General features: G+C 32.1%; 1 protein-coding gene and 1 pseudogene across 1 annotated transcript; one reads left to right on the top strand and one right to left on the bottom strand.

The window, feature by feature from the left end:
- The first annotated feature begins 1,395 nt into the window (after positions 1–1,395).
- Positions 1,396–7,012, top strand: LOC124922759 (annotated as a pseudogene).
- Positions 7,013–9,082: 2,070 nt separating this feature from the next.
- Positions 9,083–10,254, bottom strand: LOC124921081 (transmembrane protein 45B-like). The gene has a single exon (XM_047461689.1). The coding sequence runs from the start codon at positions 10,188–10,190 to the stop codon at positions 9,246–9,248; it is 945 nt and encodes a 314-aa protein (XP_047317645.1). The 5' UTR covers positions 10,191–10,254; the 3' UTR covers positions 9,083–9,245.
- Positions 10,255–12,511: the final 2,257 nt, after the last annotated feature.

The following is a 12,511-nucleotide window of genomic DNA, read 5'->3' on the forward strand; positions in this document are numbered from 1 at the left end:
CAAAGTCACCAAACAACCGGTGTTAGCACTGTCGGACCATACCAAGGAGTACGAGGTGTAGACCGATGCATCTGACTTTTCCATCGGAGGTGTGTTGATTCAAGATGGACACCCTATTGCATACGAAAGCTGGAAGTTAAACGACACAGAACGGCGATACATCGTCCATGAAAAAGAGATGACGACGGTCGTGCATTGCCTACGTACATGGAGGCACTACTTGTTGGGGAGCAGGTTCATGGTCCGGACTGACAACGTAACCACTAGCTACTTCCAAACACAGAAGAAGCTAACTCCTAAGAAGGCTAGGTGGCAAGAATTCCTAGCTGAGTACGACTACACATTGGAATACAAGCCGGGAGTTACCAATCGTGTAGCCGACGCATTAAGCCGCAAGGCAGAGCTGGTCGCCATTAGTCAACCGGAGACCGACCTAAGGGAACGCATTCGGGAGGGCCTAGAGAAGGATCCTAATGCACTAAGCCTAATGGAGTTTGCTAAAAATGGCAAGACTCGAAGGTTTTGGGTCGACGGCGGGTTACTCATGACAAAAAGAAATCGAGTGTTCATACCCAAGTGGGGAAGTTTACGACGAGATGTCTTGAAGGAAATTCATGATTCAAAATGGGCAGGCCACCCAGGAATACATCGCACCATGGCGCTGATGGAGGATTCGTATTATTGTCCCAGGATGCGTGAGGATGTGGAAGCTTATGTGCGGACATGTCTTGTTTGCCAACAAGACAAGATCGAGCAACAACAACCAGGCGGTTTGCTCCAACCATTACCCGTGCCGGAATATCCATTCGAAAGCATATCAATGGATTACATCACAACCCTACCAAAGTCTGAGGGGCACGGGTCGATCATAGTAGTGGTTGATCGTTTCTCAAAGTATAGCACTTTTATAGCGGCACCATCTGACGTTACGGCTATCGATACAGCCAAGTTGTTTTTAAAGAATATCGTGAAGCATTGGGGATTCCCAAAGACGATTGTGAGCGATAGGGATCCTCGCTTCACCAGGAAGTTTTGGTCTGAATTGTTCAAATTGATGGGGACCAATTTAGCATTCTCAACCAGCTTCCATCCACAAACTGATGGGCAAACAAAAAGGGTCAACGCATTGCTAGAGTTATATCTGAGACACTATGTGAGTGCCAACCAAAGAGACTGGAGTAGACTTTTGGGCACGACGTAGTTCTCATATAACTTACAAAAGAGCGAATCGACTGGACGGAGTCCGTTCGAACTAGCAACAGGAGGCAATCGGCGACTCCACAAAGTTTGGCTACCGGTTACGCTGGACAAAGTCCGTCCGCTTACACTTTCGCCAAATCTTTAAAAGAGGAGGCAGATCTTGCTCGAGCTTCCTTAGACAAAGCCACCAAGAAGATGAAGAAATTGGCAGATCTAAAGAGGCGTGCAATCGAGTTCAAGGAAGGAGATAGAGTATTGGTGAAATTACTCCCACAACAATTTAAATCTCTACGATCTGTGCACAAGGGGCTTGTACGTAGATACGAGGGACCGTTTAAAATTGAGCGGCGTGTGGGGAAGGTCGCATATCAGTTGGAGTTGCCACCCAAACTAAAGATTCATCCAGTATTCCACGTAAGTAAACTTAAATAGTTTAACGAGGATGTGGAGGATGTTGAAAGGGGACAATCTAGTCGGGCAACAACCGCCGTCACGACCTCCTTCGACAAAGGCATAAATGAAATTATATCTCATAGGGAGATTAGAAGAAGAGGCATTTCTCCTTTTACCGAGTACTTCGTACGATGGGAAGGTTTACCCGATGCCGAGAATAGCTGGGAAAGCAAGGATCACTTGTGGCAATTCAGGCAAAAGATTGAAGAGTACCGATCCAAGGTCGAGCCGAGGTCGGACGCGACTTAGGTGGGGAAGTATGTCACGGCCCAATAGTGTCACGACCCGATCAAAGGGATATCGAGGCTCATTAAAGTCTTGGCCTCATAGTGCGCTAATGTTCTTAACCCAATGGGAATCCCAATCGCTAAGAAGGCCCAATGAATCTTCTAATTAAGGAAGGGATTAGAAGATATATATTCTAAATAAGGAAGAGATTACATGATATATTCTAATTGAGGAAGAGATATCCTAAATTAGTGTAATTAAATTATAATTGGTAGACAATTCCTAATTTAATATGTTGTAAGTACTATAAATACTTTAGAGGTATTACACTGTAATTACCAAGTAATCATTTTAATACAATCTTATTCTCAAGCTTTGTTTCTCTCTCTAAGTATTTTTGCGTTTAAGTTCTTCTTGCATTGTGAAAAAGGGCTTACTAGCTAGAATCTGAGTCGATCTAGCCTAGTGCCACATGGATCTAATTTTAGCCCGTGACATCTAGCCTAATATAACCGTTTATATTATATCAAACATGTAAAGAAAAAGATCTAGGGAGATAGCTTTTACGCGAATATTTTCAAATGTTTTTGTTTGTAGGACTGCAAATGAGTCAAGCCGCTCGTGAACTACTCGCGAGACGTTCGGTTAAAGCTCGACTTGAGCTTGACTTTGATCGAGTTTGAACCGAGCTTGAGCCAGCTCGTTTAATATTCGAGCCGAACTCGAGCTCATAAAATGCTTGATCGATGACTTGTCGAGCTTTTTGGAGCCTGATAATATAATATATTTTATTTATTTATTTAATATTAAAATTTAAAATAATATTTTTTTTAATTTTCTCCTCTCTTTTCAAAGCCATCTAATAGGCCCAATGTATTATTATATTATATTATCTAAAGCAAAACCCTAATTTCTAGTGTATACATGACTCTTCGTCTCTTTTCTTCTTCCTCTTCAAAATTTCTTCTTCTCGATCGCCATTTCTTCTTCTTCTTCACCATTTCATCTTCTTATTCTTCTTCACCATTTCATCTTTTTCTTCTTTTTCCGTCTTCACTATTTCGTCTTCATTATTTTTTCTTCTTCATCGTCATTTCATCTTCTTCTTCACCATTTCACTTTCTTAATATTCTTATTCTTCTTCACTATTACATCTTTTTTTTGTCTTTATTATTTCTTTCACTTATTGATAATATGTTGATTCAATTTTTCATATTATCTTTCATTTACAATATTTCTCTCATTTATTCACAAGGTGTACAGGTAAATTAAAATCTATCTATTTTCATTTCTACTATAGATAACTTTGATTTCCTTTTGTATGATGAGAAACCGCTTATAGGATAAATATAGAAAAACACTATTATATATATATTATATATATATATATAAACGTAAGATTATATTAGAGGTTGGATAAATATAGAAACATTATTATATATAATGATTTTTAATTTATATTAGGGTTGATATATAATGATTTTTAATTTATATTAGGGTTGGATTAATGATAGAAAAAATGCGTAGATAAGGATATAATAATTAGTATATTATGTATAATACTTTTTTGGGAAAATATATTATGTATAATATTATTTTGGTGTGGGGGGGAAATATATTACGTATAATATTTTATAATATTGATGGAGATAAAAAAAAAGTTTAATATATTATATATAATAAAAAATAAAAAAAATATATATATATATAATATGTTGAGGGGAAAATGAATAGATGTGTGTTATGTTTGAATAACATACTTAAAAAATATTAATATATTGAATGTTCAAACAATTTATATTATTTTGTACTTTAATTTAGAAATTTTATGTTTTAAAATTTTGATTATTAATGGTAGTTTGATGTTTTAGTTTGGGATTTGGACTATCATTTTGAAATTTTAAATATTTATGATTGTTTCATATTTTTATTTTGAAATATTATGTTTTAAATGTTGAAAATTTTATATTTTTATTTTTATCCTTGAAATCGTCGTCGAGCTTAACTGAATATGGCGGAGGATAGAAGCCTTGTGGAGTATCGCTCGCTCGCTCGTCCAACCTCAAGTCCTCGTCTCGATCGCTTGATCACTCATCCTTACCTCACAAGCACTACAACCTCGCTCAGATCTAAAATCAATCCATAAGTATCGAGATGTTTATTCCTTCACATCTCTCTAGTAAATTTAGAGACAGTTATGTAAGGTTTCTACCGCTTTCAACTTTCCTTCTTCTGCTCAACCTTTGTCCGTAGATGGAATTCCTTATCACAAATCATACTTCAAGTGTAGTCATTGTAAGAACACTCTTGCGGTACTTGAATCTTGAATTTTTGATAATATTTTTGTTTATAATTTGCATACAATTAAGTTTTTGTTTATCATTTCAGTTTATTTATCTACACGGTATAAGTCTCTGCAACCAAGCAATTACTCTTCAATGGAAAGTGTTTTATACTATAAACCTCAGTTTGAGCAACTCTTGAAGGAGACTAGTAACTTCAACCAAACATTTCAGTCATGTATGTATTTAGTTTAGCTGAATTGGTTGATTAATTTCATTTATTCCCTCTTAACACACAATCTGTTATGTTTTTTCTATAGCTGGGAAATCAGTTGAGAAGTTAATTTCATTTCAGGTAAACTTTATCTTCATTGTATATCCAACTCAGACAACATTCTCTTGATTCATTTTATTATATGTCCTTACAGAAGAAGTCTCCTAGCAAAACAAAAGATAAGTTTTTTGGTACACAAGATAAATGTGCATGTAGCAAGACAACTTATCCATAGGAGAAGGTATAAACCATATCCTATTTAGGCCTTATTTCACTATTGTAATACTAAAATTAATCTGTATTTTCATCATTTCTATAAATAAATGCTAAATGTATTCAGGTTCAATACAATTGCTAATTATGTATTGGTTGAGTACTAAAATTTATTTTTGTTTTAAATGTATAAGTACTCTCTTTTATTTGATTTGGGCATTATTTGGATAAAACTGTGGACATTTTAGGTGCAAACTTGGATAGAATAATCAACATTTGGGTTATAGTTGTGGATTGAACTGTATTTTTTATAGATTTTATAGCTTGTGAGCTTTACTAAATTTAATTAGCCAAACCCAATGTTAATAACCTAATTAATCATCAAAGGTTTTATATTTTTGTTTTATTTAAATAGCCAAGTGAATTTCATATTCTTTATGTTATTAGATTGATTAAGTTTTCAGGCCCGATTTTGAACGTGACAACAAACTGAAATGTAGTTATTATGATTTGAAATGATCTTGATGTGTCATTGCTTCTAACATGGTATCATTATAACAAACAATTCTAGAACTAAACAAACTTTAATTGCAGGAATGAGATACAACAAAGGAAGAACTCATGGAAGGATGGAGTATTAGGAACAAATTGTTCTATACCGTCTAGTTAAAATTGAACTCATCAGTTCCAGGTTAATTCTTTAGTACAAGTCACTAAGCCAGTCTTATATATTTGAAACTATAATAGCTTAGGAAGTATATTGACAATGTTAGCAATCTTGGACCTCTCGATGACATTTTTTTTAACGAATTAGATCCTTATCGCTATGATCAATCACGGTTCCTGAAGGTAATGTTTACGAGAGAATATTTTTTGAACCAGGATAGAACTACCGTTTCATAGATCATAAGCATCTCCACTAGCTTGAATTTCAGAATCTAAAATCATAACTTGTTACTTGTGGAAACAAAAGGTTCATACACAGTTCAACACCATACGAGACTTATGTTTTATGGTTTTTTTCTAGCTAGATGGGATATTTCAGCTGGTGCGTTGTCCGTCCAAATCCACATGATCCTTCAAACATGGTGATATTACAGTGACGATTTTTTATGTCATTGTTAATAAACTAGAAGAAATTATAGATGGAAAATGGCACACAACTCATATTTCTTATTTAGCACCTTTAATACCGATGAGACTAGCTCTGCAATTCGCTGTTTTTGGAGTATACAATCTCGATTTCCCAAATAGATTCATGGGAGAACTCCGAATGTTGATACATCTATCATAAATGGAATTTACAAGGCTTTCATGGAAATTATATTTTAGAATAATGATACAAAAAATGTTGAGTCCTATCACATGGATGGTTATGCATTCTTTGTTGTAATTGGGTGAGTATTTTTTAAGCTTGAATGTTGAACAATTTTTAAAGATCTGATGTGTTTGAACTCTGTTGCACATAATAGATTATGGGGTATGGACGGAGAACAGTAGAAGAACTTGCAATAAATGGGATGTAGTTGCTCGTTGCACGACCCAGGTAAAACTCCATTTTAGTCAGATTTGGAAACTAAGTTACAGTTTGGAAATTTTTAATTTATATAAAATGATAGGTGTACCTAGGAGCTTGGACAACCATTTTAGTTTATCTTAATAACTCTAAAATGTGGAATATTCGTTCGGAGAGACTAGATCTGTGGTATTTGTAGGCAAGAAGCTTATGTAAGCATTTTTAACCCTAAGAAAGATTAGAGCGATGTTTCATTGGTTTTACTGAAATCAAAATAATTATTTATTTTCCGTTGTTCATGTCGAGACTCGAGATAGATGTGTCCTGACATGATTCTTTTGAATATTTCATTTTGTTGTTGGCTTGTAGAATTTGAGAAACTGAATTATCTTTGTGTTGTACCAGTACTAATTGACAGAGACATTGTTGTGGCTGACTCTCTTACGATTCTTCTGGTTCGTAATTAAAAAAATTATAGTTCATTATTTTTTATAGAGATCCTTTAATTGAACTGAATTTTTATCTCAGAATAATTTTGGCAATATTTGGAAGAGAAGTATCCTCAGATTCTACTATTCCTAACTGATCTCAAATGGAGGACTCTTAGTCTTCAGGTTTGATCTCTTTATCTTTGATTATTCACATAAAAAATTTGTATTGGGACCTGATTATATCTTCAGAAAAAGGAAACAAACATGATAAAACCCTTAATGGATCTATAATCATCTTGATAATAGTTTTCTATTGGACTATAAGAAGTTTGTTATTAGTGATTACCTTTTTTGTTATTTGGTCTCACAGATACCTAATATTGTTACATCTAACATACAATCCATTCATATGTAGTCAGTGTTGGTATGACCAAATACATATTACAATATTTGTTGTGAGTTATTGATGTTTGAGAGAAAAACTAATTGTATATTCTTTTGTTATTCAGACGTATATAACAGATTTGAGTGTAAAGACTTGTTAATGACATTTGGAGCAGCATGACCATGTTAATATTCGAGAACTTTTTGAGACACTATTCTTGCCCATATTAAATGGAAGAAAAGACATTTATGGTATATGATAACTCTGTCTCTACCTAAATTAGCTTAGTAGACTACTGATTTATATTGGTTCTGATTTTTATTATATTGATTAATAGTGTCAAAATTTAGAAGAGTTTTGTACAACTATGTTATACTTTTATTGTTTAATGAACCAGGCCCTATTATTTATTTACTAACACTCTTGAGATTTTTTTATTTTTATCAAATTTCAGGACGGACTTCACTTCTTATTGCTCATTTTAGGAACATGATCTTATTTTCTTGCTGATGACCAAACACGTTCGAGGTTATACACTTTCATATATGCATTTTCATGTCATCATTTCAGAATTGATATTCTTAAAAAAAAATATTTTTATTATTTTGCAGGAGATAAAACTAGTTAGTGGTAATTCAACAAATTAGTTTACTAGTAACAACCTTGATAACAACAATACAAGAAAATATCATTATATGGTAAGTTTACTTCAAATAGCTAATTCATTGATGTTTTCATTATTATTATTTATTTCAAATAGTGATTTCTTGAAAAGATAGTTATTAAGTTGATGTGCTTTTTTTATTGTTTTGTTGGAGACAAGATTCATCCATTATTCTCACATAAACTTTTAGGCCTTATTTCTCGCTTTGAAATATTTCCTTCTACAATTATTATTATGAAGAAAGGTTACCATAAAAAATGAAATAATTTTAGTTTTTTACCTAATATATAAGAAATACTTGATTGATTGACATGTTTGTGGATCATCATGATGATTATAATGTTAAATTCTTAATGGGTATATTAGGACAAATTAAACTATTTGATCATTGGATTAAAGACTTATTATTTTAGATTGACTTAATTTTTTATCAAGTGATGATCTTATTAATTTTTTGATTTTTGGCAGGAATTACTTTGATGATTATGGATTACAATAGTAAACGATGATTGTTGAGAAAAATATTGGAACATGTTAGAGTTCAAATTTAGATTTGATGTATTTTTTATTCACTTAATAGAGTAATATAAATATTTAATTTTAGTATTAAAAAATTGTATTTTAAAATGGTTTTAATATTCTTTTTTAGTTAATAATAGATATAGTAGACATTGAATGACTGTTTTAAATTTATGTATTCAATCTTTTAGCAACAGTAATTTATTCCTGTAGCCATTCTTTTAGCGACAGTACTTATTCCTGTAGCCACATTTTAGCTACAGAACCAATAGCGTCAGTTGGCGACAGGTCTATCTACTGTGGCTGTTGACCTTTAGCGACAGGAAATTACACAATAGCGACAGTGTTTACTGTCGCAATTGAACACATTTACACTAGTGATATATGACATGAATTTTTATAAAGTTTTCTATTAGATATGCAAATGAATATGTTACTTTTATTAATTTCTCATGTTTCATATGATTTATCAAGTGAGATTTGTTGATAATTGCAATATATATATATTTTTATCTTAATTATAAATTTTAGTTCTTATGTATAAAAGATATTAAAAATCGAAATATAATTAAATTCTAAATATATAAACCCAAAACGTCGCCAATTTGTGGCACAACGCTAATCATTTTTACTGACCACACCTTAAACGACGCTTTATGATTACCGGCGTATTTATGCGCCCAGGTTTTGCGCCAGTAGAAGTAAGTTTTGTTTTCTACAGAAACTATAAATATTTAACTACTTTTTTTAAAGTGCAGCTATAATTTATAGCTATCGTATCAATAACATCATTTTTTTTTGTTGAAAATTTGGTTATATAATCAAATATTATATATTTCTAAGTGATAACTTGTATGTATATTCATACTATATATTAAATAAATATTTGAAGAAGATTGATTAAGATCACTTTAATCTATTGAAAATTAATTTGTCACATTCCAACATAAATAGGATACATCAAACGCAAATCAATTGAAGCAAACATAAACCATTACACTGGATCTGATCACACGTACACTAACATAAATGTATATCATTGTGTCTTCATTAATCTCTTTCAATTCTTACCTCTCATGATTATGCTTTGGATCCCTTGTAAATCTTACTAATGAAAACATCTAAGAGCCCAAAGTTGCGGCTTTTCTTTTGAGCCTCGGAATCAACGAGTTCCTTCTCTTCTTGATGATCATCTGATAAAAAATTTGCCGAAGCCTCATGCTCATCTTGCTCGGGGTAGACTTTGATCATGTACAAGTATAAACACATGGTGAGGACAATGCATATAACCAAGTACCAGCTGAATTCGAGTGTGGTTAGTGCTTTGGCCCTGTCTAGAGCTTCTTGTGTATTGCACCACACCACATAGTGGGCTTCCTCCAAGTGCATGAAACAGCCTTTGGGCATCAAAGCCTTTGTCCAAAGCATGATTCCCATCACATTGTACCACACACCCTGAAAAACAATACTAAAGGATCTAACAAAGCTGACCATGAAGCTCTTTGGGTAGGGAATACCGAGGACAGTGGTAATGAGCGATACGAGGATAAGAATCTGAAGAAACCAATGATAGTGCCCCTCCAATCCCATATGGTCAGTTGAGTGGAGGTGGAAGAGGATGTACTCTTGCCAAAATGCCAATACTCCCAATGCCAAGGTCATACCATACTTGGAATTGGGACGTCCAAAACGGTCCAAGATCTTAGCAAAAACAGCGTAGGTTAAAATGGTCAAGGAAATGGAAGCATGCTCAAAATTGTGAAGATGGGTGGTTGGGATGGTCCCATCGGTGTCGAAAGGATGGTGTTTCACAGGACCCACAAAGAGCTCCATGAGAATGGAGATTGTGCTGCCTATCATCATGAAATAGAGTTCTCCATACCTCGACTTCTTAATTGGGAAGAATGGGACAGAGGTGTATGACTTGGGATGGCGAGCATGGAGTTTGATGTGGTTTACCAATTGCCATAACCCAATTAGGAAGAAGCCAAGGCCTGGCAACACATGCCCAATCAAGCTACCCATATTAATTATGTACTTCAGAGAGAAAAGATAGGTTTAATTAGTTTATTGGTATTTTGTTTTGTGGTGTGGTGTGAAAATAGTAGGAGAATGCTATCTATATATATGTATATGATTTTGAAAATGTGACATATAAGTAGCTAGTAGCTAGGTTTCTTAAAAATTAAGATATCTTGAAGAGTTAAAGTCTTGAATATTTACATAAATTTCACTATCTTTTTTAATATCAAACTACGACTTAATTAAGCCTATTTGTCCAAATCCTTGGACACAAAAAAACTCTAACGTGGTCTGTTCCATTAATAATAATTCAATTGTATCTGGCAAGAGATCTAGGCTGCATGCACATCAATCCAAAGGATCACTTTAATTAGTCTATATGAAAACAATAAATTATGTAATGAAACATCAATTAAGAAATGAACCAAATGTTTCACCATGAAGTCACAAATAAAAACTTAATTTATACATGACTTAACATACACTTCTCGCAAACAAGATCCATGTTACACTTCTCACAAACAATTAATTGATTAGGTCTTATAAGCATAAAAGGCTCTTGTAATTTAATTATTTGTTTTATAAAACAATTCATATGAGCTTATAAGTACAGTACTAGCTATTAAATGGTTTAAAAAATTATCATAAAAAAATCACTTATAGTTTCTTAACAACTTAGATTCAATTTGGTTGTCTTCATTAATGTTTATTTTGTAAATGACTTATGCAAATTAAATAAAATCTTTTAAGCACAACAGTAAAAGTAATAATAATAAAATTAAGTGGAGACTCATCTATAGTTTAGTGGTAGTCTCTCATATTGGGACCATTTATAAAATAATAATAAACAAAATTAAGAAAAACAAGTATTTGTCTTGAAAATGAAGAGCAGTGAGTTTTAAATGTTCTCCAGTTTCTGGAAATTTGCCACAGTATAACAATCTAAAAAACTATGCTCTTCTGCCATATATATATCACCAGATAAAATGACACTCCATTTACAAGAATAGATCATGGTAGACCCTCACAATATTTCTTAACAAAACTTAACCGGTCTTATTGAACAAAATGTAAGAATTGTCAACTGGTCTTTCTTGATTATCGCAGTTTAGTGAAAACATTTCATTAAAGTTACGTGGCGGTTTAAACTTTTGCCGATGCGTCGCAAAAACCTAATTATGTTCAAGTAATAGTTTTTTTTTTCGGTGGAATATGTATCTTGATTTTATTAAAAGTAACAAAACAATTTCACTTCTCTATATTCATTGAGAACGTAGTATTTGTATTTCTTTTGTTGGACTGTAGCTGTACTGTTATATAAATTTTGAATAGAACTTTGTTTTTATTATTTCATTTTCCAACTTATTTCTCATTTTTCAATTATTTTGTTCTTAGTTTTAATCTGGTGTGTCTTACGTTATATAATTAGAGATATAGGGCAACAAGGAAGGATTCAGGATTTGAGGTTAGGGCTGGCTTGAAATATTTTTGGAAAATTTTTAAATGAAATTTGTAGATTAATTTAGATGTTACCTATTTTTAAGAATTATAAAATAAATAGTAAATTAAATTAAAAATATTTAGAAAATTAAAAATTATTTCACATTTTTAGAGTAAAAAAATCCGAAATGGGTTTGAACTCACATCAACCATACACTATTTCTGTATATATAAGATTAGTACTTTCTTTTTATCCAAATAATGCAGTTTTGTTAATTTGGCCAATTTTATATAAAATAATAGTAATTACATGAAGAATGAAATTGGGATGAAAAACTTGCTAAATGTGAATTCATTCCAATTTTAATTTCAACAAATAAATTCTAGGTACATTCCATTCTTAATATATATATATATATATATAACTTGGTAAATGTGAATTCATTCCAATTTTAATTTCAACAAATAAATTCTAGGTACATTCCATTCTTACTAAGATGAATATATATATATATATAGCCTATGATATGAAGGTTTCTTTAGTATAATTAAGATTTTTATTCAATAACAAAATAGTATAAATAAGGAAAGACAAATCAAATAATGAAAAGTTCAAGAAAAGATATCTGAATAAGTAATTAAAGACTTTGGATTCGATCATGTATAATTGATATCTTTTCTTTCAATTTTCATTATTTTTCAGTTGAGTTAATTTGTATCTTAATTAACAACTTCTTTGTAAAGTTACTGATCATACATTTATATAATATAAGTTAGTTTCCAAATAAAATAAATATAACAAATTATATATAGGTGTGAAAACTCAAAATTAAGATATATGAAACCGAGTTCTTACGCCTTTATCAATTATTTATATTTATATT

Source organism: Impatiens glandulifera, chromosome 1 (genome assembly GCF_907164915.1).
Source record: "Impatiens glandulifera chromosome 1, dImpGla2.1, whole genome shotgun sequence".
NCBI lineage: Eukaryota > Viridiplantae > Streptophyta > Magnoliopsida > Ericales > Balsaminaceae > Impatiens > Impatiens glandulifera.